The sequence below is a fragment of the Dama dama genome, chromosome 8, assembly GCF_033118175.1.
Source record: "Dama dama isolate Ldn47 chromosome 8, ASM3311817v1, whole genome shotgun sequence".
Lineage (NCBI taxonomy): Eukaryota > Metazoa > Chordata > Mammalia > Artiodactyla > Cervidae > Dama > Dama dama.
In genome coordinates this window covers 32,620,569-32,646,288 of record NC_083688.1, presented here as the reverse complement: position 1 = coordinate 32,646,288, position 25,720 = coordinate 32,620,569, and the positions used below count along the sequence as shown (strand labels likewise).

Sequence of the window (25,720 nt, the reverse complement as noted above, 5' to 3'; positions counted from 1 at the left end):
CACATACATGTGTGGAGCCTTAATAAGAGGATAGAATCCCTGTAAATACTCAACTATTCAAAGAAATATATATTATGTATTTATTGTGTCCCACATATCAGGAGAGTGAAGGCAGAGGGGGAAAGTATTCTCACAAGTGATGTTTACTTTTAATTGTTTGGTTGAGGTGATATATACAGTGGAACGGGCAACTTAACACTGAAGTGCTCAATTATTATAGATGAATTTTGATAAATGCATATACCTTTAAAGCTATTGAAGCTATAGGCCATTTCTGTGACCACAGATAATTTCTTAGTTCATCTAATGAAAGCCTATTCCCCACAGAAAATGGTGTCTTCTTTCTATAACCATAGAGTGTCTGTTCTTGAACTTTATATGAATTCAACTATATAATACATAGGCATATTTATCTGATTTCTTTCATTTGATATTATTGCCATTAAAGTATATTGCTGAAAAAGTCAACAATTCATTATTTTTAGTCACAGTCTAATGAGTCAATATAGTACCACTTCATCTAAGTATCTTAAAACAATATAATTCTGTGTTTACCCTTACCCTTGTGATTTTGCTTTTAGTTTACTTCTACATACTTAAAGCACTATCCAGTACAATGATGGTATCTTTAACCAGTTGTCTTTTAAAAATTAAAAAAAAAAGATATTTTCCATTTATTCAAGCAGTTATCATTTTAGATGATGTCATTCTTTTCTGTATATGGATATTTCCATCTGTTGTCCTTTCCATTCAGTCTGAATACCTTCTCTTCAGAATTCCTTATAGGAAATATCTGGTGGTGATTTATTTGAAAAGTTATTTCATCTTCATTATTGAAGGTGTATTTTAACTGGTTATTGAATTTTCAGCCCTTAAAAAAGTTATTCTGTTATATTCTGTTGTTTCTGTTGAGAGGTCAGTTGTCATTGCACTATTTTTTCCTACATGTTATGTTTCTTTCATTGATTGTGACTTTCAGATTTTTGTTTTATATATTTTTTTAGCAATTTTACTATGATATGCTTAGGTGTGTTCTGTCTGTTATTAATTATGCTTGGATTTTCCTGAGCTTGTAGGATCTGTATATTGGTGTTTCTCATCAAATTGGGGAGCACTTGAGCAATTGTTCTTTCAAAATTGTTCTAACCCTTTTCTCTTTCTTTCCCTTTCTACCCTCTCCACCACCTCTGGAAACCCAATTATTCCTGTTAGACCATGTGATTATCCCCACTGATGACTGAGGTTCTGTCAATGATTTTTCAATATGTTTTCTTTTTCTTTCTATTTCTGTAAGTTCTATTGATCTTATTCAAGTCCAGCAATCCTTTTTTCCCTGCAGTATTCAATGTGCTTTTTTGCTCATGCAACGAACTTTATTTCGTATGTTATATTTATCAATTGTTTTTTATAGTTTCTAGTTATTCTCTGACATTCTGTCTTTGTAGACACATTTAGCAGTTTCTTTAAATCCTTACCTGTGATTATGATATACGGTTGAAATCTTGGTCTTTGATTTAAAAAGTTGAGTCTGTTTCTAATACTGAGCTTTTTTTCTTGTTTATAGGTCACCTTTTCCACCTCTTCACATGTGTACTATTTTTTTAATCAAATGCTGGATATTGTTAGTAACAAATTTTAGGGAGCCTATATTAAGTGGTCTTTCTATAAAAGATAATTCTGTTCCAGCAATCTATTTAATTATAGACATATCATTTTTGCCTTTCAGGCTTATTTTTATTCTTGGTCAAAACAAGTTTACTTTGGTTTTTAACTTCCATTAGTGAACCTGACCCTTACTCCTATGGTGAGTTCTTTTTTGTGGTTCCAGCTGAAAGTCTGAGGTACCCAGTGAGTCTGTCCACTCTAGATGAGATTAAAAGTCCAATATCTTCCAATAACACCTGGTCTTTTGTATCACTGTACAGCATTTAGCCACACAGCGTGAAGACAGCGTGAAATTTCTAGGGCCTGTGGACTCTTACACTGTAGAAATGTCATCTAGACCTTGACCAACAATTCATGGCAAATTCCCAGACAAACTGCTGCCATTTCCCACATAGCTCCCTTTTTTCATGTACCCTTCACTGCAAGACCAGGCAGACCAGCAGCCCAGATTATTCTCATTTCCTCTCGGTTCCTCTGAGACTTCACATCTACCCCCATCGGTGGCTCAGACAATAAATCATCTTCCCACAGTGAGAGAGACCCAAGTTCGATCCCTGGGTGGGAAAAATCCCCTGGAGAAGAGAATGGCTACCCACTCCGGTATTCTTGCGTGGAGAACTCCATGGACAGACGAGCCTAGTGGGGTTGCAAAGAGTCAAACACTGAGCAACTAAAACTTTGACTTTCAGTGAGACTTCACATCTACCAGGGTTCTACTATTATTTTGATAGCAGTAAATGCTTCCAAGCAGAAAGTCAGTGAGGTCAGTCAGTACAGTTCAGTACAGTGGCTCAATTGTGTCCAATTCTTCTGCAACCCCATGAACTGCAGCATGCCAGGCTTCCCTGTCCATCACGAACTCCCAGAGCTTACTCAAACTCATGTATATCCAGTCAGTAATGCCATCCAAGCATCTCATCCTCTGCCATCCCCTTCTCTTCCCACCTTCAATCTATCCCAGCCTCTGGGTCTTTTCAAATGAGTCACTTCTTCGCATCAGGTGACCAAAGTATTGGAGTTTCAGCTTCAACATCAGTCATTCCAATGAAATTCAGGACTGTTTCCTTTAGGATAGACTGGGTGGATCTCTTGCTGTCTAAGGGACTCTCAAGAGTCTCCTCAAGAGTCTTCTCCATCACCACAGTTCAAAATCATCAATTCTTTGGTGCTCAGCTTTCTTTATAGTCTGACTCTCACATCAATACATGATTATTGGAAAAAATATAACATTGACTAGTAGGACCTTTTTTGGCAAAGTAATGTCTCTGCTTTTTAATATGCTGTCTAGGTTGGTCATAGCTTTTCTTCCAAGGAGCAAGCATCTTTTAATTTCATGGCTGCAGTCACCATCTGCAGTGATTTTGGAGCCCCAGAAAATAAAGTCTGACAGTTTCCATTGTTTACCCAACTATTTCCCATGAAGTGATGGGACCAGATGCCATGATCTTCATTTACTGAATGTTGAATTTTAAGCCAACTTTTTCACTCTCCTCTTTCACTTTCATCAGGAGACTCTTTAGTTCTTTGCTTTCTGCCATAAGGGTGGTGCCATCTGCATATCTGAGGTTATTGATATTTCTCCAAGCAACCTTGCTTCCAGCTTGTGCTTCATGCAGCCCAGCATTTTTCATGATGTGCTATACACATAAGTTAAATAAGCAGGGTGACAATAAACAGCCTTGATGTACTCCTTTCCAAATTTGGAACCCATCTGTCGTTCCATGTCCGTTCTAACTGTTGCTTCTTGACCGGCATATAGATTTCTCAGGATGCAGGTCAGGTGATCTGGTATTCCAATCTCTTGAAGAATTTTCCACAGTTTTTGTGATCCACACAGTCAAAGGATTTGGCATATTCAATAAAGCAGAAGTAGCTATTTTTCTGGAACTCTCTTGCCTTTTTTTGATGATCCAGCGGATGTTGGAAATATGATCTCTGGTTCGTCTGCCTTTTCTAAATCCAGCTTGAACACCTGGAAGTTCATGGTTCATGAACTGTTGAAGCCTGGCTTGGAGAATTTTGAGCATTACTTTGCTAGTGTGTGAGATGAATGTAATTGTGCAGTTTGAGCATTTTTGGCATTGTCTTTCTTTGGGATTGGAATGAAAACAGACCTTTTCCAGTCCTGTGGCCACTGCTGAGTTTTCCAAATTTGCTGGCATATTGAGTGCAGCACTTTCACAGCATCATCTCTTAGGTACTACACTTGATCTTAGCCAAAAGGCTGAGAAGCGATAGCATCATCTCTTAGGATTTGAAATAGGTCAACTGGAATTCTGTCACCTCCACTAGCTTTGTTCGTAGTGATGCTTCCTAAGGGCCCACTTGATTTCTCATTCCAGGATGTCTGGCTCTAAGTGAGTGATCATACCATTGTGATTATCTTGGTCATGAAGACCTTTTTTGTATAGTTCTTCTGTGTATTCCTGACATCTCTTCTTAATATCTTCTGCTTCTGTTAGGTCCATACCATTTCTTTGCTTTATTGTACCCATCTTTGCATGAAAGTTTCTCTTGTTATCTCTAATTTTCTTGAAGAGCTCCCTAGTCTTTCCCATTCTATTGTTTTCCTCTATTTCTTTGCATTTATCACTGAGGAAGGCTTTCTTATCTCTCCTTGCTATTCTTTGGAACTCTGCACTCAAATCGGTATATCTTTCCTTTTCTCCTTTCCCTTTCTCTTTTCTTTTCACAGCTTTTTGTAAGGCCTGCTCAGACAACCATTTTCCATTTTTGTATTGCTTTTTCTTGGTGATGATCTTGATCTCTGCCTCCCATACAATGTCATGAATCTCCACCCATAGTTCTTCAAGGCACTCTATCAGATCTAATCCCTTGAATCTATTTGTCACTTCCACTGGATAGTCTTAAGGGGTTTGACTTAGGTCATATCTGAATGATCTAGTGGTTTTCCCTACTTTCTTTAATGTAAGTCTGAATTTGGCAATAAGGAGCTTATGATCTGAGCCACAGTCAGCTCACCATCTTGTTTTTGCTGACTGTGTAGAGCTTCTCCATCTTTTGCTGCAAATAATTTAAATAATCAGATTTTGGTATTGACAATCTTGTGATGTCCATTTGTAGAGTCTTCTCTTTTGTTGTTGGAAGAGGATGTTTGCTATGATCAGTGCATTCTGTTGGCAAAACTCTATTAGCATTTGCCCTCCTTCATTCTGTACTCCAAGGCCAAATTTGCCTGTTACTCCAGGCAAATTCCTACTTTTGCAATCCAGTCCCTTGTAATATAAAGGACATCTTTTTGGGTGTTAGTTCTAGAAGGTCTAGAAGGTCTTGTAGGTCTTCATACAACTGTTCAGCTTCTTCATCGTTATTGGTTGGGGCATAGACTTGAATAACTGTGATATTGATTTGCCTTGAAAACGAACAGAGATGATTCTGTCATTTTTGAGATTGCATCCAAGTACTGAATTTTGGATTCTTTTGTTGACTATGATGGCTACTCCATTTCTTCTAAGGGATTCCTGCCCACAGTAGTAGATATAATGGTCACCTGAGTTAAATTCACCCATTCCAGTCTCTTTTATTTCACTGATTCCTAAAATGTCAATGTTCACTCTTGCCATCTCCTGGTTGACCACTTCCAATTTGCCTTGATTCATGGACATAACATTCCAGGTTCCTATGCAATATTGCTCTTTACAGTGTCAGACTTTACTTCCATCACTAGTCACATCCACAGCTGGGTGTTGTTTTTGCTTTGGTTCCATCTCTATACTCTTTCTGGAGCTAGTTCTCCACTGATCTCCAGTAGCATATTGGGAACCTACTGACCTGGGGAGTTCATCTTTCAGTGTCCTATTTTTTTGCCTTTTCATGCCATTCATGAGGTTCTCAAGGTGAGATTACTGTAGTGGTTTGCCGTTCCCTTCTCCAGTCTAGACCATGTTTTATCAGATCTCTCCACCATGGCCCATCCATCTTGGGTAGCCTTACATGGCATGGCTCATAGTTTCATTGAGTTAGACAAGACTGTTATCCATGTGATCAGATTGGTTAGTTTTCTGTGGTTGTGGTTTTCATCCTGTGTGCCCTCTAATGGAGTAGGATAAAAGGCTTATGGAAGCTTCCTGATGGGAGAGATTGACTGAGAGGGAAACTGGGTGTTGTTCTGATGGCCAGTGCCATGCTCAGTAAATCTTTAATCCAATTTTCTGTTGATGGATGGGGCTGTGTTCCCTCCCTATTATTTGACCTGAGGCCAAACTATGTTGGAGGTAATGAAAATAATGCTGACCTCCTTCAACAGGTCCCATGCAAGCACTGCTGAACTCAGTGCCCCCAACCCTGCACCAAGCCACCTCTGACCACGCCTCTGCCAGAGACTCCTAGACATTCAAGGGCAAGTCTGGATCAGTTTTTTGATCATTCTCCTTTCTCCTGGGTCCTGGTGCACACAACATTTTGTTTGTGCCCTCCAAGAGTCTGTTACCCCAGTTCTGTGTAAGTTCTGGCAGCTCTATGGTGGGGCTCATGGCGACCTCCTCCAAGAGGGCTTATGCCATACCCAGGCCTACTGCCCTCAGAGCCCCTGCCCCTGCAGCAGTCCACTGCTGACTCATCCCTCTGCAGGAGGCACTCTGACATAGTTCTGTCTCAGTCTCTGCGGGGTCCCTGGGTCCTGGTGCACACAAGCTTTGTTTGAGACCTCTGAGAGTCTCTGGCGAGTATGGGGTTTGATTCTCAATGGGGCAATTTGCCTCTCCTACCTTCTTGCTGGGGCTTCTCCTTTGCCCTTGGACAGGGGTTATCTCCTCAAAGTCACTCTAGCACCACTCCACCGCTCCTCCAGCACCTCCTGCCTTGCTGGGGCTTCTCAGAGAAGAGGAGAAGAGAAGAAGAAAGGTCATGGTGCTCCCTAAATATTTTCCTATGCTCAGGGGTACCCTCCTTTGCGTGTTTAGTTCAGTGCCAGAAAATTGTAACCACATATAATGTGTGTCATTTTATAGTTGTTTATTGTGGAGAGAAAAGTACAGTGCTGGTTACTTTATCATGGTGGCACAAATCCCAACAAGATATTTTTACTGTTAGATAAAGAAGATAAAGGAAACTGCCAGAGGTGAGGCAGGCTGACGGTGGTGAGGGAGGCAGGAGCCTTTAGAGTTGAAATGCAGCCTGTGACTTGAGTTGTTTGGCAACAAGCTATATCTATACTTAAAAAATACAAAAGTAAAGGAAAGATGAACTTGAGGGATCAACCCAGTAGTATGTAGTGAGAAGTCTTTTTGGAAGAGAGCAAATCTGATTAAAAATGAAAGATAAATCTAATTTACCTCTTTCTGCTGTTAATCTTTAGCAAGTAGCTGTCCCATATAATATTAAGTCATAATAAAAAGAAACGAACCCAGAACTGATGATGAATGAAAAAATTGAAGAATAAATGAATATAAACCAAATTCTACTGAAGAACATACAGTGAAGAAGGAATTACCTGAGTAAAATTACCAATAATTAAGACAAAAAGTCCTCTATATTTTCAGTGAATTACAGGAATGCTATATTTCAAGTGATTTTATATAATAAAAGAGAACATCAAAAGAGTTAAAGCATTTTATTATTTTATAAGACAATAGTTACAGATGAAAAGCAGACTAGAAATATTGGGGGAAAAGTGAAATCAGAAACATAAAGGTTTTATAGATTGCTCCCTCTTCACGTACACACAAATAACCATAATTAAAATTTTTTTAAAAGTTGTAAAAAAGTAATTATATATATGTGTATAGATACATGTGTACATATATATGTGTATATAGATTTCTCTTTACAATCCTTTTATCCATATATATGTATATATAACTTCTCTCTATAAGAATTATATTAATAAATGGAATAAATGGAAGAGAAAAATATGAATATATAGTAAAGGAATAACTCTATACTAGAAGAACAAAAGTCTAAGATGGAAATTGCTACCAAGCCATGCCATCCTTTGTTTGCCATTCCATTGTTTGCAAAAGAATATTAGGGCTGTGGGCATAAAAAGCAGATCATCCACAGGGGAAGCTAAGCATGAAAGGTAAGAGAAATAAGGCTGGCCTTGGACTTTTCCTGATTGGAGACAATGAAACATTTATCCACAAATGTTTGAGGATTGATGACTCAAGATACTATGACCATTCAAAATTGCTCTTAAAATACTGAATAATCAAGATAATATATAAAAGTTCAGAATATTTATTTATGTAGATATTAATAGAACACTGGGAGAACACTGGCACAAAAACTGACTTGTGATTGCTGATCATATATGTGTTTTGATTTTTGACATTGTACGATTGACAATTTCAAAAACTTGGTTGGTGAGTAAAAGTGGGAGGAATTATAAACATGTCATAATTACAAGCATTTCCTTTTTAACTTATGCTTTCTATAAATGAAATGCAACTTAATTTTTAATATTTTCTTAATATGAGAGTGCCTTTTAGAGAATATTTCAGAATAAAAGAACATTGACAGCTTTCAGCCATGCCTTTAATCCTAGTTGTTTTCTCATGATAAACTCATACAATTTAATTTAATAATTTGTTACATTATATAATATACACATAATTTTCATTTTGCTGTAAAAATATCTCTCTCTCTCTTATAGAGCTATACCTGGAGCAATTAATAGTTAAGGATGATTATTTCATTATAGTGGATTTTGGAATGTAAGCCTTTCAAAAAATGCTTTGTATTGATATTTTTAGAATTATTAGAAAACAGCAGGTAAAATTTCTACACAAAACAAGAATTCTATAAAAATAAAGTAATTTATCCTGTAAGTTTAGCACCCATCTCAAAAACATGTCATAAAATCTGAGCATACTTATAAATATCCAAATATATTTTTGAAAGGTCACATACTAAATATTTTAGGCTTATGAACCATATGGTCTCTCAGAACTATGCAACTTTGCTGTTGTCAGTAATAGACATATGTAAACAAATTGACATGTTCCAGTAAATCATTCTTTACAAAAATAGGCAACTAGCCATTGGGTCATAGTGTGTTGACCCCTGGTATAGACTGACATTTCATCAACTTTAAAGATTAAATTATTATCAGCCTCTCTCAGAAGTATAGAGATAAGGAAACTGATACAAATTGCCCATGATTAATGAATTTATTGATTTTATTTCCTTGTTCCTGATATTAATTACTACAGTACTTCACTTTGATATGAAAAGTATCAATCAAGGGAATTGCCATTGAGTAATTTACATATGTATCCACATAAATGTTAAAATTTTCTGGCTTCTCAAAAATGCCAACATTTCAGGTGAAATAAATTTCATTCCAAACAGTTATTAGATGTTATGCTCAGTGTGACTTCTTCCTTTCCCTTTTATGTTTACTGCCTTAGTCAAAAATCTCAGATTGTTGGAGCTATATTGGACCTCTCAATGCTTCAAATTAAGTAATCTCATTCTCACAAGAAGGAACCGTACTGTTACTGAGATTAATAACTTCTCTATGGTAACCCTACTGGTTCTTGTCATAGTTAGGGCTGGAATCCAGTCTCCCAGCTCCCATTGCAGAATTTTTCCCACTCCACTGTGCTGTCATGTGTGGAATGACTCAAGCCATTCAGCAGGCAGTTGATCAGAGCTTCACCGGCTGGTTATCATACTGGAAACGCCTGGAGAATCCCATGGACAGAGGAGCCTGGCAGGCTACGGTCCACAGAGTTGCGGAGAGTTGTGCATGACTAAGCACCGAAGCACAGCACAGCGCATAGGTACGTTTCTGATATGATAACCAAACGCCTGGAGAATCCCATGGACAGGGAAGCCTGGCGTGCTGCAGTCCATGGGGTCGCAAAGAGTCGGGCGCAACTGAGTGACTGAACTGAACCAGCAGGTTAAGCTGCACAATAGGTGATTCCAGCATACAGCCCACACTGAGAAAAAAAAAAGAAAGAAACTGAGCAAGTTAAAGAAATTTATCTGGTCTTCACATATTGTAGCGTGCATGCAGTTCTTTTCTCAGAATATTACTTCATGTGATGGGAACAATTTTTAAGTAGTAATTTCATGATAAGGAATAAATGAGATAGTGTAAAGACAGTTTTCCCAAGTGATTTTATAAATTGGATGTAATTAGTCTATCTTATGCTACTAATTCTGTAAAGCACTTGCAATATAAGGTGGTTGTAGAATGCTCCTTTTAAAATGTCGTACATTTTTGCCATTTACAAAACTAAGCCTCAAACATTTAAATTGTCTTTGTTAGCATTGTACAGAAAGAATAAGGACCATTTAGGTACTCACTTTGAAAACTTTAACTCTTAATTTTTCCCTGTGCAGTGAAAGATGCAGATATACCTTGTATGGACACACAGATTCTGTGAACAGCATCGAGTTTTTTCCTTACTCCAACACTCTTCTCACGGGTTCTGCTGATAAGTCTCTGTCCATCTGGGATGCAAGAACGGTAAGCAAATCATTAATGTGTTTTTTTTTTTTTTCCAATTTTGATAGGTCTAGTCACTCTTAAGTCACTTTTCAGGTGCAAGGTACGACTTATGAAGAAATTGTATAGGGGCAAGTAGGATAAAAGAGTGATAAGTTTCTGTTTACAAGGTCTTATCTATATGCTTTTATCTACCCTGCCTCCTAAAAGTAGGAATATAAAATAATGTAATAGCTTCATTAAACATTAATGCAGCAATTATTTATTGAGATAGAAACTCTGCTGGTATAATACATATGACAGGGAAATGTGTAGCACCTCTCCTTAAGGACCTTGTATCTTAGAAAGGAAGGAGAACCAAGAGATTATTTTAATGTGGTGAGGTATATATTAAAATGGAAGAAAATACAAGATACAGGGGAAAAGCAGGGAGAACTCTTATCTGCCTAAAAGGATGTAGATGACTCCCAAGAGGAGGCTGTCCTTGTGCTGAGTGTTAGAGGGTAAGTAGGATATACCAAGTAATCTCAAGAAGATGGATTCCAGGAAAGAATAGTGCATACCTTACAAAGCTCTAGAGTTATGCGGCTATAAAAGTATTTTGGAGAGTAAAAATATGTATTGATAGAGCTTAAGAAAGAGGAAACAAAACACAAGCAAGTGTATACAGATAGACAAGCTCAAGATCACCAAGTATCTGATTGAAATTTTATTATTTTCAGAGTGAATCTATTAAAGCATGCTAAGCAAACCATGGCTTCCCTGATAGCTCAGTTGGTAAAGAATCCACCTGCAGTGCAGGAGACCCCTGTTCAATTCCTGGGTTGGGAAGATCCACTGGATAAGGGATAGGCTACCCACTCCAGTATTCTTGGGCTTCCCTGGTGGCTCAGCTGGTAAAGAATCCACATGCAATGCAGAAGACCTGGGTTTGACCCCTGAGTTGGGAAGATTCCTTGGAGACGGGAAAGGCTACCCACTCCAGAATTCTGGCCTGGAGGATTCCATAGACTGTATAGTCCATGGGGACTGCAAAGAGTCAGACATAAGTGAGCGACTTTCACACACAAGCAAACCAGGTAACAATCAGATTAGCCTTTTAGAAAGATAGATTTAGAAAGATAGATAGTCTTTTAGAAAGATAAAGGAGTAATTCTCATTGAGGAGGCTTATACAGTAGGCTGTGAGCAGCTGAAAATTTGAACTAGGAGATTGTGAGAATTAAAAGGAAAGAATGAATTCAGTATAAAGGGTTTAACTCTCACAATTTGAAAAGTGATTGGAGGTGGAGGTAATGTGAGAAAAGAAAAGGAGTCTAAAGGTGACCAGTTGTCCCATTTTATCTAAGATTGCAAGTTTTCCTGGGTTAGGGGATTTTTCAGTGTTAAAACAGGTAATCCTGGATTAGTATGGCCTCAGAAGTAAATTAAATGTGAACAAATGGAGATGGAATTTGGGGACTACATTTTCACAGAGTTTGGCTGTGAAGATGAGGAGGAGAAAAGACTATACTTCCAGAATCTAAGAGAGATCTCCCTTGTTTCACATGGGAGACAACTTGTGGAAGGGATTAAAGATTTGGGAAAAAGAAAAGTGAAAGTGTTAGTCACTCAGTCGTGTCCAGCTCTTTGCAATCCCATGAACTGTAGCCCGCCAGGCTCCTCTGTCCATGGGATTTCCCAGGCAAGAATACTGGAGTGGGTTGTCATTTCCTTCTCCAGGAGATCTTCCCAACCCAGGGGTTGAACCTGGGTTTCCTGCAGTACAGGCAGGCTCTTTACCAAGAGAGAAGCTAAAGCACAGTGAATTGAGCACACACTTCAGTACTTTGGAGAATGCCAAGATATGCAGAGTCTCCGTATTTGTTCTTAGCAACACTTGATCAGGATAATGAAGGAAACTAGGACTCTAGGAGACTATATCAAAAGCAAAAAAAATCCATATTTTCTGACTCATGAGTCAGGAAAGATAGGCAACTTGTAAATGTTTCCCTTTTATCCTTCTGTATACAATGCATGATTGACGCCCGTAAAGGAATATGATGATGAACATACAGATGGTATGAACAAGGACCCGAATTCATTATGGGAGGCCCTGTTTAGTTCTCTGAGGCAAACTGATTTAGGATAGAGAACACGGAGTCCTTAGGTTCACATATTATAGAAAACAGCTAATGGTAGAGTGACAAATACCTTGGATACAACTTCACGTGTTTCAGCATATCGGGGGACAGCAGTCAAAGGCATTGTGGGGAAAGTGCATCAGCCATGAATTAGGAATAAAACCAGAATGATTTGCTGTTGGGTAAAAAGGTGCCACAGCCGCCTCCTTGATTTAAAGTAGCTTAGACCCCGTGCAAGAGAGTTCACTCCTGCTAATGGAGCATCAATGAAACAGCAACATTTTCGACTCATTTAGTCTCAATACTTAGATATGAAGTGTGTATAAAAGCAGTTGGTAAAGGAAGACCCACAGAGGAAATATTAATTTAGCAGTGACCTAAATTTTATGCTCATTTTCTTTAGGTATAGGATTTTTTTTTTTAAGTCTCTCAGAGTGCTATAACTGAATGTTCTCAGAAAGCATGTCTCTTATTTATTTGTTTTCCTGTGTAAAAACTGGAGCACTAATGCTTGGATGGAGAAGGAAATGGCAACCCACTCCAGTATTCTTGCCTGGAGAATTCCCATGGACAGAGGAACCAGCCTGGAGGGTAACAATCCATGGGGGTCGCAAGGAGTCGGACACAACTGAGCGACTAAGCACAATGTTTGAAAGTAAAATTCTCTTATGAGCAGAAGTTGCCTCCTTGTATCTTCCTTATATGAATAGAGTTGTTTATGATGGTGACCTTTCTATCTGTTGTTGGGAACTCTGTGTTCTGGTCTTATTTCTTACAGTATTTCGGAGAGCAGGAGAAAATAGAAACTCATATGCAAAGGGCCTTAGCATACAGCAGAACGGCATTTGAATTGAATATAGATCCATAGAAGATTGTGTTTCTTTAATCATTATTAATATATTTTTTCAAATTGGTTTTAATGGCAAATTAAAATTTATATTATTAATACTATTGCAAATTTGTTATTACTCTGCATTACATTCATTAATACTAAGGAAAGGACTCTGAAAAACTTTGTTATAAATATAAATATATATATAAATATATATATAAATAAAATGTTCAGTAATTATTGTAAATACATCAATGATTAGAAATAAAGTTCATTTAATTAGTTTATTTTCTGAAAATATTTCAAACTCATTGGTAAAAATGTATATATTTAAATTGGTATCTATATAAATTAGAATTAAACATGTAAAACAAAGGGGAATTCTCTTAATTTAGCTTATTAATAATTAGACAATGCAAGTTGTTAACTAACTATTATTATAAAAGTCTAAAAATAATATATGACTGCAAATCTAGAACTAGACTGAATCATTTCACTTAAGCTGCATTAGCCATTCTGGTGAGTTTGTTTCTAAGTGCCTCATTTATTTTTAACACACAAAACAAATCTTGAAACACCCAGATTTTTAAAAATTCCTATTTTATATATAGTTTTTAAAGGGTGCATGTTATACATTGTTTATATAATATGAAATTAAGTTTTTGTATCACAGGGATTTATGAAGAATTTAAAAATAAATTTTTGTAGTTACATATTATGAGATACTGAAAAAAAATAACCAGGACAGCTATCTTGCTATTTGTGTAATAGTAAGACCTGTACGACATATTGATATGGATATTATTAGACTCATAACATCAACTACATCTGTAGTATTCTGATAATCTCCTTTTTTATAACTTTTGTATTAGGTTGATTCCTTAATAAATGATAAACTGTCAGGTGATGCTGAAAATATGAATCTAAAATGAGATGAATGACTCCCTTCTCTTAGTGAAGCAAAAGTAGAACATTTTGTCATCTCAGTGTGATCAACTAGTATTGTGACATTTTCTAAAATATTTTTGATGAAATATGAAAATAAACAGTGGATTATATTCCTATAAATTAGTTTTAAACCTCTCTCTCCCATTTCCAAACATATACTAGTCTTAAATCTTTAACCTAATCTAATAGCTTCCTGTCAAAGATAATGAATGTGGAGACCTCTAAGTCAGTCTGTAAGTCAACTGGACAGATCAGCTCTGAATTTTGTGGGAGACGAGGAAAGGCTATAAATCTTTGTAATTACCAAATGGAGGCTGTTAAATAGCTTGCAGTTTGGAAACTCATAAAATTGCTCTATTTTATAGGACTACATGCAGAGTATTTTCCCTCAAAGTTATGAAACAGTAAAATTCTTTTATTAAAATTAAGAAAGCAGATTATAATATTGCCTGAAAATGATGTATAATATAGTATATTTAATGAAAACGTACAATGCCCTCTCAAAAAGTGACATGAAAAATTCAAATATACATCAGTGACTTGGAAGCCAACATTATTAGTCATTCACAAGTCCGGTGAAAACTACTAAGGCTTTGAAATTATTTTGGAAAAAAAAAAAAAAGAATGTTGTCTTTGTACAGTAAAACATAGAATAGAATGAGTAATACATCTGTGAGTTGTTTAGAGCGAGGCTGACAAAAATCAGAACTGATGACATTTCACCTCTTGTGATGAATCAGACACAGAGTTCATGGCTTGGACTGCCTTTGATGGCCATGCCTTGCTCCCTAGACTGACTCAGCAGGCTCACATTTAGCATACCATGTTGTCCTGACTTAGCTCTAGCTAGAACATCCAGTAATTGATTCCTCTGAGTTTCCCTGAAGTGAAAAACCTGAGAACTTGCCAAAAATAGTACCTCTTGGGTCCTGTGTAGCGCTAACCCATGTGACTGCACAATCCAGCCTGCACGCTGTCTAGTCCTGTTGTTCTCCTAAGATGCTCTCTGGTGAACTCTGAAGGGAGCCTGACATTATTCAGAAGCCAGAATCTGGAAACAAAGGCAGTGATGGTACCTTCTCTCTCTAGGTTTTATTCCTCAGCCACACTGAGCTTAGTAACATTTATTGAAGATCTTTGTACCATGCAGTGTCATGGGTTCTGGATTGTTCTGTTACAGAGTCCCTGCCCTCAATGAACAGCCTACTAGGGAGCAGACACAAAGAGAAATTATCTTAAAATAATGTAGTATGAATCGATGTAAACTCGCTATAACTATAGTTTTGGCTTTTTGTGCCAAAGCTCACTATTCCAAGAGGTGATTTCATGAATAACACTGAACACCTACTGTGTACCATCATTTTGGCTGTGAGAGCCATGCAATGCTAAGCGGGACCACCATTGTTATCTATATTCAGTTTAGCTCAGTTGCTCAGTTGTGTCGCTGTCTTTGCAACCCCATGGACTGTAGCACGCCAGGCTTATTAGGAATAGGAAAAAACAAAGGCTCAGAAGAGTAAAACATGTTGTCCTAGATCATCTAATTGGTCAGTGGGTGAAACAGGAAGCAGGTTGACTCTCCAACCTCAATTCTGTTTTTATTTTACAGTTTCTAGTTTTGGTTGGATCTCACTGGTTCTCAGAATAGTGTTAAAATGCATTTCAGTGAGAAAGGTGATTCAGTATGCTTACATTTTTTCAGAACATTAACACTGTAATTCAATGATTCACAAGTCAGATTTATGCTTGAATTTAGCAACCATGAGATGTGCAAATAATCCCTCACAAAGGCACAAAAACTCTAAAGAAAAAAGTGCATCATGATCTGTAGCTAATCAATTTGGATACTGGATTTTCAAATTCATCCAGTTATGCCAAGACACTTTTGTTAAAATTTTGCTGGGCATTTCTCTCCTCCTGTGGTTGCTCATTTGTTTTTATTTTTATTTTATTTTTTAAATTAATTTATTTTAATTGGAGCATAATTACAATATTGTGATGGTTTTTGGTATATATCAACATGAATTGGCCACAGGTATACATGTGTGTGCCCCCCCCCCCAATCGTGAATCCCACTCTTATACCCCTCTGCACCCCATCCTTCTGGGTTGTCCCAGAGCACCAGCTTTGGGTGCCCTGCTTCATGCATTGAACTTGCACTGGTCATCTATTTTACATATGATAATGTACATGTTTCACTTCTATTCTCTTAAATTATTTGGTTTTATAAAGTAACTGGATGTTTTCAAATATTTTAAAACAAAGCAGATTCCTTAAAAAACTGGAAATAGAACTGCCATATGACCCAGCAATCCCATTCCTGGGCATACACACCGAGGAAACCAGATCTGAAAGAGACACATGCACCCCAGTGTTCATCGCAGCACTGTTTATAATAGCCAGGACATGGAAGCAACCTAGATGCCCATCAGCAGACGAATGGATAAGAAAGCTGTGGTACATATACACCATGGAATATTACTCAGCCATTAAAAAGAATTCATTTGAATCAGTTCTAATGAGATGGATGAAACTGGAGCCCATTATACAGAGTGAAGTAAGCCAGAAAGATAAAGACCAATACAGTGTACTAACACATATATATGGAATTTAAAAATATGGTAACAATAACCCTATACGCAGGACAGAAAAAGAGACACAGATGTACAGAACAGACTTTTGGACTCTGTGGGAGAAGGCGAGGGTGGGATGTTCTGAGAGAATAGCATTGAAACAAGTATACTATCAAGGATGAAACAGATCACCAGCCCAGGTGGGATGCATGAGACAAGTGCTTGGGCCTGGTGCACCAGGAAGACCCAGAGGGATGGGATGGGGAGGGAGGCGGGAGGGGGGTTCAGGATGGGGAACACATGCAAATCCATGGCTGATTCATGTCAGTGTATGGCAAAAACCACTACAATATTGTAAAGTAATTAGCCTCCTACTAATAAAAATAAATGAAAAAAAGAAAGCAGAAAATTATGTTTCTACATGTTTAAAAAAAGTTTGAGTTAAGAGTTTTGAAAGGTGGTTGCCCTTACCTATTTGCCAGGGGAGGCACTTCCGAAAAACTTACTATCAAATGCTCCATAAAGAAAGTTTCCTTTGAAAATGATTCCTTTTTTATCTCTGCCAAAGATGTTACCTTTGCTTTGATGATATTATTATTTTCTAAAATATCTGCTTTACAGTACATGGTCATTTTATTTGTCATTTAGTCACTGAGTCAACGTTTGACTCTTTTGAGACCTCATGGGCTGTAGCCTGCCAGGGTCCTCTCTCCATGTGCTTTCCCAGAGAAGAATACTGGAATGGGTTGCTATTTCCTTCTCCAGGGCATCTTCCTGATCCAGAGAATGAACCCATGTCTCCTTCATTACAGGCAGATTATTTACCACTGAGCCACCAGAGAAGCCCACATGATCAACAAGTGCTTATCAAAACATAAATGGTCAAGAAATTAGGAATACTTGTGTTCTGGGGGAAAAAGCACATAACTTATTTTGAGATCAACTTCAAAATTATATGTTTTTCTAAAATACAACAGTGAAATTCTGTGGGTGTATAAAACATTTTCTTGGTCACACTCTGATTTATTACAAAAGATTGTAAAGGTTCTAATTGTCAAAGGACTCATTGGAATAAAATTAACCAACTTAAAAATACTCAAGATATTTCAAACTGCTGTAATAAACTGCAGTGCATGAAAGCAAACAGCTTCACTGCATTGTTTTCCATATGTTGTGATGCACCTTACTTTGGACACCTCAAATCAAAGAACTTTACATTTGTTACACAAATCCTTTGCAAAGCTTACTGCTCCCTCGCAAAATAAATGTCAGCTACTATCAGCTCTTAAACTCACTATATCCTAACCACATGAAATTAGCCAATATATGTGATGATCTTTCTTTTGGAAAAGCTTTTCCTTTGCTCTTTTTTCAAGCTGAAATACCTCTTCCTCCCTTCAAATAGTTTACTTCTCTTTGTAAAGATTTAACTTCCCTGAAAAAGTTCTCCATGTTTGTCCATTTGGATTAGGTGTCTCAAGAGACGACTAAGAAAATTTTATACCATGTAGTCAAATTTTGCCATTTGGGGGGCATATAGTACTTAAAATGTTGAACTTGACAAATGAGGCATTTTTTTTTCATCACAAAAATACAAACCTTACCAATTTGCTGCCTTTGCGTGTAATAATTAATGGATCCGGTAATGTGGTACCAGCAGATATGTTTGAAAAATAAATGAGCTTCTTTGTGTTTCTACAGAATACTTGACTTAAATCTATTACCTCATATATGTGTCAGACAATGCAGCACAGTAATAGCTCACAGCCATTCTGCCCAGATTCAAACCCAAATTCAGCTGCTTATTGGCAATGTGGCATTCGCCATAATTGCCTAAAATCTGTGTTCCTTAGTTGCCTCATTTGTAAAACAAAGATAGTTGTACTCTCTATCACATGAGGGTAAAATGGGACTTAAATGGCTGATCATATGAAGTGCACAGAAAATTAACTAATATATGTAAGAACTTAATATATTTTATGTATACTTATAGATTAACTGTCATATATCATAACTGTTTGCCTACTAATATTTCTCTGTTATGAAACTCTGGTCTTTATTCTCCATTTTCACAACCTTTGGCATAATAGATGATCAATAGATTTTAAAGGAAGGAAGGAAAGGAGGGAGAGATCAAAAATCAGATATCTTGGTTTTTATTAATATGTAGAAAAATATCTGAAAACACTGCTTTCTAAAAATTAAAAATAAATACTTTTAAAAACTGATAAATAACAAAACAGTTAATAAATCAGTTTAATATAGTATAAGGTTTCAAAAGATTATTTGCCTCTTAAAAAGTTGTATTTCTTTTTATGTATTGTAAAGAATCCATCTGACAATGCAGGAGATGAAAGAGACACAATTTCTATCCCTGGGTTAGGAAGATCCTCTGGAGTAGGAAATGGCAACCCATTCCAGTAAGCTTGCTGAGAACATTCCATGGACAGAGGAACCTGGCAGGCTACTGTCCATGGGGTTGTGAAGAGTTGAACACGTCTGAGTGACTGAGCACACATGTACACCATATAACATGTTTGCATACATACCACAAATACTGTCATTCTTTTTCTCTTATCCTTGCAGTTAAAAAAAGTAGCATGACAATGGCCAGCAGTAGCAAGACTTTACTTTCATATCTGGTTTCCAGGCTTTGAAAAAAGTCATATTTTAATAATGGAAACAGTGATTAATAATGATAGTGTGTTTCTAACTGAAAAATATGGATAGATTAGTTTTATGAGATTATTTCAACTCAGTGAGAGTTAGGAATAAGTCGTACTTCATGCAGTTCATTTAAACTGAATCCAATAAAGATATAACATTGAGGTATAAGACGATACAAGAATCAGTAATACTTCTAACCAGGTATGTAGGATAACCTGAATACTCTTGACAAGACAGAACTTCACTTTTGTCATAGTTAAGACACTATTTTGCACTGTCTTTTGTATTAATTTTGGCTTGCCTGGTGGCTCAGACAGGAAGAAATCTGCCTGCAATGTGGGAGACCTGAGTTCAATTCCTGGGGTTGGGAAGAGCCACTGGAGAAGGGAAAGGCTACCCACTCTAGTATTCTAGCCTGGAGAATCCCCATGAACAGAGGAGCCTGATGGGCTACAGTCCACAGGGTCGCAGAGAGTTGGAATGACTGATTAACTCTAGGGTTTAGCAATTTGTAAAGCCTCCTCAGACAACCAATTTGACTTCTTGCATTTCTTTTTCTTTCAAATGGCTTAGGTCACTGCCGCCTCTGCAGTGTTACGAACCTCCATTCATAGTTCTTCAGGCACTCTTTCTATAAGGTCTAATCCCTTGAATCTGTTTGTCACTCCCACTCTGTAATCTTAAGGGATTTGATTTAGGTCAGAGATGGGCATATCAGACCACCTGACCTGCCTCTTGAAAAACCTGTATGCAGGTCAGGAAGCAACAGTTAGAACTGGACACGAACAACAGACTGGTTCCAAATAGGAACAGGCTGTATATGGTCACCCTGCTTATTTAGCTTATATGCAGAGTACATTATGAGAAATGCTGGGCTGGATGAAGCACAAGCTGGAATCAAGATTGCTGGGAGAAATATCAATAACCTCAGATATACAGATGACACCACCCTTATGGCAGAAAGTGAAGAAGAACTAAAGAGCCTCTTGATGAAAGTGAAAGAGGAGAGTGAAAAAGTTGGCTTAAAGCTCAACATTCAGAAAACTAAGATGATGGCATCTGGTCCCATCACTTCATGGCAGATAGATGGGGAAACAGTGTTAGACTTTATTTTTCTGGGCTCCAAAATCACTGCAGATGGTGATTGCAGCCATGAAATTAAAAGACACCTACTCCCTGGAAGGAAAGTTATGACCAACCTGGATAGCATATTTAAAAGCAGAGACATTACTTTGCCAACAAAGGTCCGTCTAATAAAGGCTATGGTTTTTCCAGTAGTCATGTATGGATGTGAGAGTTGGACCATAAAGAAAGCTGAGTGCCAAAGAATTGATGCTTTTGAACTGTGCTGTTGTAGAAGACTCTTGAGAGTCCTTGGACTGCAAGGAGATCCAATCAGTCCATCTTAAAGGAGACCAGTCCTGGGTGTTCATTGGAACGACTGATGTTGAAGTTGAAACTCTGATACTTTGGCCACCTGATGTGAAGAGCTGACTCATTTGAAAAGACCCTGATGCTGGGAAAGATTGAGGGCAAGAGGAGAAGGGGATGACAGAGGATGAGATGGCTGGATGGCATCACTGACTCAATGGACATGGGTTTGAGTGGACTCTGGGAGTTGGTGATGGACAGGGAGGCCTGGCATGCTATGGTTCATGGGGTCTCAAAGAGTTGGACACAACTGAGCGACTGAACTGAACTGAACTGAATGGCTAGTGGTTTTCCATACTTTCTTCAATTTAAGTCCAAATTTTGCAATAAGGAGCCCATGATCTTAGCCACAATCAGCTCCAGGTCTAGTTTTTGCCGACTTTATAGAGTTTCTCCCTCTTCAGCTGCAAAGAATGTGATCAATCCAATTTCAGTAGTGACCATCAGGTGATATCCATGTGCAGAATCATCTCTTGTGTTGTTGGAAAAAGATATTTGCTATGACCAGTGTGTTGTCTTAACAAAACTGTTAGCCTTTGCCCTGCTCTATTTTGTATTCCAAGGCCAAATTTGCCTGTTATTCCATGTATCTCTTAACTTCCTACTTTTGCATTCCAATTCCCTATGATGAAAAGGACATTTTTTTTTGATGTTAGTTCTAGAAGGTCTTATTGGTCTTCATAGAACCATTCAACTTCAGTTTCTTTGCATTAGTGGTTGGGGCATAGACTTGGATTACTGTGATATTGAATGGTTTGCCTTGGAAATGAACTAATGTTGTTCTGTCATTTTTGAGATTACCCCCAAGTACTGCATTTTCAACACATTCTAGCTAAAAACCCAGAAGATCAGAGATTTTAAATAACTTTTTCAAACATCTACAGCTATAAATGGTGGTCTTGAGATTGCAACCCTTTTTTTGTACATGCTGTCTCTATTTTAACCTGACATTAAAAAAATACTTGGTTATTGAAAGGCATTTGTAAACACCAGTGATACTGAGTTTTATCAGTTCAGTTCAGTTCAGTCACTCAGTCATGTTTGACTCTTTGCGAGCCCATGGGCTGCAGCATACCAGGCTTCCCTGTCCAACACCAACTCCCTGAGCTTACTCAAAATCTTGTCCATGGAGTCTGTGATGCCATCCAACCATCTAATCCTCTGTCGTCCCCTTCTCCTCCTGCCTTCAATCTTTCCCAACACCAGGGTCTTTTCCAGTGATCCATTCTTCACATCAGGTGGCCAAGGTATTGGAGTTTCAGCTTCAGCATCAGTCCTTCCAATGAATACTCAGACTGATTTACTTTAGGATGGACTGATTGGATGTCCTTTCAGTCCAAGAGACTCTCAAGAGTCTTCTCCAACACCACAGTTCAAAAACATCAATTCTTCAGTGCTCAGCTTTCTTTATAGTCCAGCTCTCAAATCCATACATGACTATTGGAAAAACCATAGCTTTGACTAGATGGACCTTGTTGGCAAAGTAATGTCTCTGCTTCTTAATATGCTGTCTAGGTTGGTCATAACTTTCCTTCCAAGGAGTAAGTGTCTTTTAATTTCATGGCTACAGTCACCAACTCCAGTGATTTTGGAGCCTAAAAAAATAGTCTCTCACTGTTTCCATTGTTTCAGCATCTATTTGCCATGAAGCGATGGGACAAGATGCCATGATCTTAGTTTTCTGAATGTTGAGCCTTAGGTCAACTTTTTCGCTCTCCCCTTTCACTATCATCAACAGGCTCTTTAATTCTTCTTTGGTTTCTACCATAAGAGTGGTATCATCTGCATATTTGAGGTTATTGATATTTCTCCCAGCAACCTTGATTCCAGCTTGTACTTCATCCAGCCCAGTGTTTCTCATGATGTACTCTGCATATTAGTTAAATAAGCAGGGTGACAATATACAAATCCTTTCCTGATTTGGAACCAGTCTCTTTTTCTTTGTCTGGTACTAACTGTTGCTTCTTGACCTGCATACCATTTTCTTTTTTTCTTTTTTTTCAATTTTGTCTCTTGTTTATTTTTTTTCATTTATTTTTATTAGTTGGAGGCTAATTACTTTACAATATATTGTAGTGGGTTTTGTCATACATTGACATTAATCAGCCATGGAGTTACATGTATTCCCCATCCCGATCCCCCCTCCCACCTCCCACTCTACCCGATCCCTCTGGGTCTCCCCAGTGCACCAGGCCTGAGCACTTGTCTCATGCATCCAACCTGGGTTGGTAATCTGTTTCACCTGCATACAATTTTCTTAAGAGGCAGGTCAGGTGGTGTGGTATTCCCATCTTTTGAAGAATTTTCCACAGTTTGTTGTGATCCAGTTTGTTGTGTGGGGCTTCCCTGATAGCTCAGTTGGTAAATAACCCACCTGCAATGCAGGAGACCCCAGTTCAATTCCTGGGTTGGGAAGATTCTCTGGAGAAGGGATAAAGCTACCTACTGCAGTATTCTGGCCTGGAGAGCTCCATGAATTGTCTAGTCCATGGGATCACAATGAGTCCAACAGAACTGAGCTATTTTCACTGAGTTTTATACTACTCCAAATAAAAGGGATTCCCAGGTGGCGCTAGCAGTAAAGATTCCAGGTGCCAATGCAGAAGATTCAAGAGATGCAGATTTGATTCCTGGGTCAGGAAGATCTCCTGGAGTAGGAAATGGCAACCTACTCCAATATTCTTGCTTGGGAAATTTCAAGGAGAGAGGAGCCTGGCATAAATATAAAAACTGGGCTTCCCTAGTAGCTCAGCTGGTAAAGAAACCACCTGCAATGCAGGAGACCCCAGTTAGATTCCTATGTTGGGAAGATTCCCTGGAGAAGGGATTGGCCACCCACTCCAGTATTCTTGGGCTTCCCTGATGGCTTAGCTGGTGCAGAATCTTCCAGCAATGTGGGAGACCCAGGTTCTATCCCTGGGTTGGGAAGATCCCCTGGAGAAGGGAACAACTGCCCCCTCCATTATTCTGGCTTGGAGAATTCCATGGACTGTATAATCCATGGGGTCACAAAGAGTCAGACATGACTGAGTGACTTTTGTTTTCATGTAAAACGAAAACCTTCCAAGTCTAATTCAGCTTGATAACCTTGCCTCTTTTATTACAATATATATTTTTAGGGAAGAATAAGCACTAATACAGGATAAAACACAATTATTTAGTTTAATGTCCTTGTAAAAATTATGTAACACCTACCTACCAATCTCCAGGCAAGAGTATGGAGTGGGTTGCCATTTCTTTGTAATAATCATGTAACCAAAGTTAGACGTGTTTTTTATCCCTCTTTTGATAATGCAGATAACTGTTTATGACATCATTCAGATTGCCAGTGAAGTTATATGCATCAATGACTGGTGGAAGTTAAAACCAAAAGAGGAGGCATGGATATCACTATTTTAGATGTGATTGAACTTAGGTATGGTGTCTTGGCAAAAATAAACTTTTGAACCTATTTGAATTGAGTAGGATATAGGATTATCATGTAGGAATATTGAGGGTAACTTAATCATGGAATACGTTTGACCAAAAGAAAATACCAGTGCACTGTCTTCAGCCCTTTCTGCCTTAAGTTTGGTGTAGAGAAAATATAGACTTTGAAATCAGATAGAATGGAACTTGAATCTAGTTTCTGTCACTTCCTGGTTGTATAGTAAGGCATGGTATTTAACACCTGTAAAGTTCAGCATGACAAGTGAAAGTGAAAGTGAGTCTCACAGTCATGTCTGACTCTTTGTGATCCCATGGCCTGTAGCCTGCCCAGCTTCTCTGTCCGTGGAATTCTCCAGGCAAGAGGACTGGAGTGAGTTACCATTTTGTTCTCCAGGGAATCTTCCTGACCTAGGGATTGAACCAGGGTCTCCTGCATTGCAGACAGATTATTTACCAGCTGAGCCACTAGGGAAGCCTCTTTTTAAGGTGAAGATAATAATTCAATCACAATGTTAACATTGGGAGCATGTAGTAGTCAAAAATGGACACTTTTTTTTCTTATATTGGTAGCCACCTTCTCACAATTCATGCTTCTGTCTCTTTGGTTGACGAGCTAAATGATGCTTAATGCAATTGAACACTTCCACTGCAGATTACTTCACTCAGTGTTTTGTCTTGTTGTTGTCACTTTCAAGAACTCTGTGACTGTAATTCATTGCATCAATTTGTATTTTCACTGTCTATATAGTGTTTATTTGACCTATCTTGTCCATAGTCCCCTAATTTTAGTTTAACATGTAGTAATTACTTAAAAATAATTTTGTCACTTGGTATTTATTCTTTTATACATTCAATCGGTTAAAGCTTCAATAGTGATGACCTGGCTGTACTTCAAGATCATCTTAACCTTGAATTCATTGTAGCACTACATGTTAATTGTAGTTTTAAGGTACCATTGATGAAAGTAGAAATTAAATGCAGCATTTTTGGCAAGTGTTTCTGGCATCCTACTGTGGTTGTGATCAGTGTAAAGCTGTGTATATCTATACCACCAGAAAATTATTAACAATTAATTAAAAGTACATTTCTAATGAATAATCATGAACAGTTAATATAATCATTTTTATCATTGATTATGCCCAAGCCTTTCACTCAATAAAGAAAATACTCAAAAAAAAAAAAAAAAAAAAGGACAAGGTGCTTTGTGTATCCCTCTTTACTTATCTCATACACAAATTATCTGAATTCTTAGTAAACTGAAGACAGACACAGCGGCTTGTGGCAGTTATGTGTTCTGTATTTAAAGGCAAAAAGTGTCAAATATAGCCATACACCTTCCCAGGTGGCACCTAGTGGTAAAGAATCCACCTCCAATGCAGGAGACGCAGGAGACAGAGCTGACACAGGTTCAATCCATGGGTTGCGGGAATTCCCTGGTGGAGGTCCTGGCAATCAACTCCAGTATTCTTGCCTGGAAAATCCTATAGGCAGAGGTGCCTGGTGGGCTGCAGTATATAGGGTTACACAGAGACACGACTGAAGTGAGTTGGCCATCCAGATGGCGCTAGTGGTAAGGAGCCTACCTGCCAATGCAGGAGATGTAAGAGATTTGGGTTCGATCCTTGGGTTGGGAA

The 25,720-nt window shown here is 38.0% G+C and overlaps 1 protein-coding gene across 1 annotated transcript in view; it reads left to right on the top strand.

Annotated features, from left to right (window-relative positions):
- The window catches only part of SPAG16 (sperm associated antigen 16), a 989,423-nt gene that overhangs the window by 583,772 nt on the left and 379,931 nt on the right, over window positions 1-25,720 (top strand). The window contains exon 13 of the mRNA XM_061148815.1: window positions 9,979-10,105. Coding sequence (XP_061004798.1) covers window positions 9,979-10,105 — 127 coding nt within the window. The remainder of the gene's footprint in view (window positions 1-9,978; window positions 10,106-25,720) is intronic.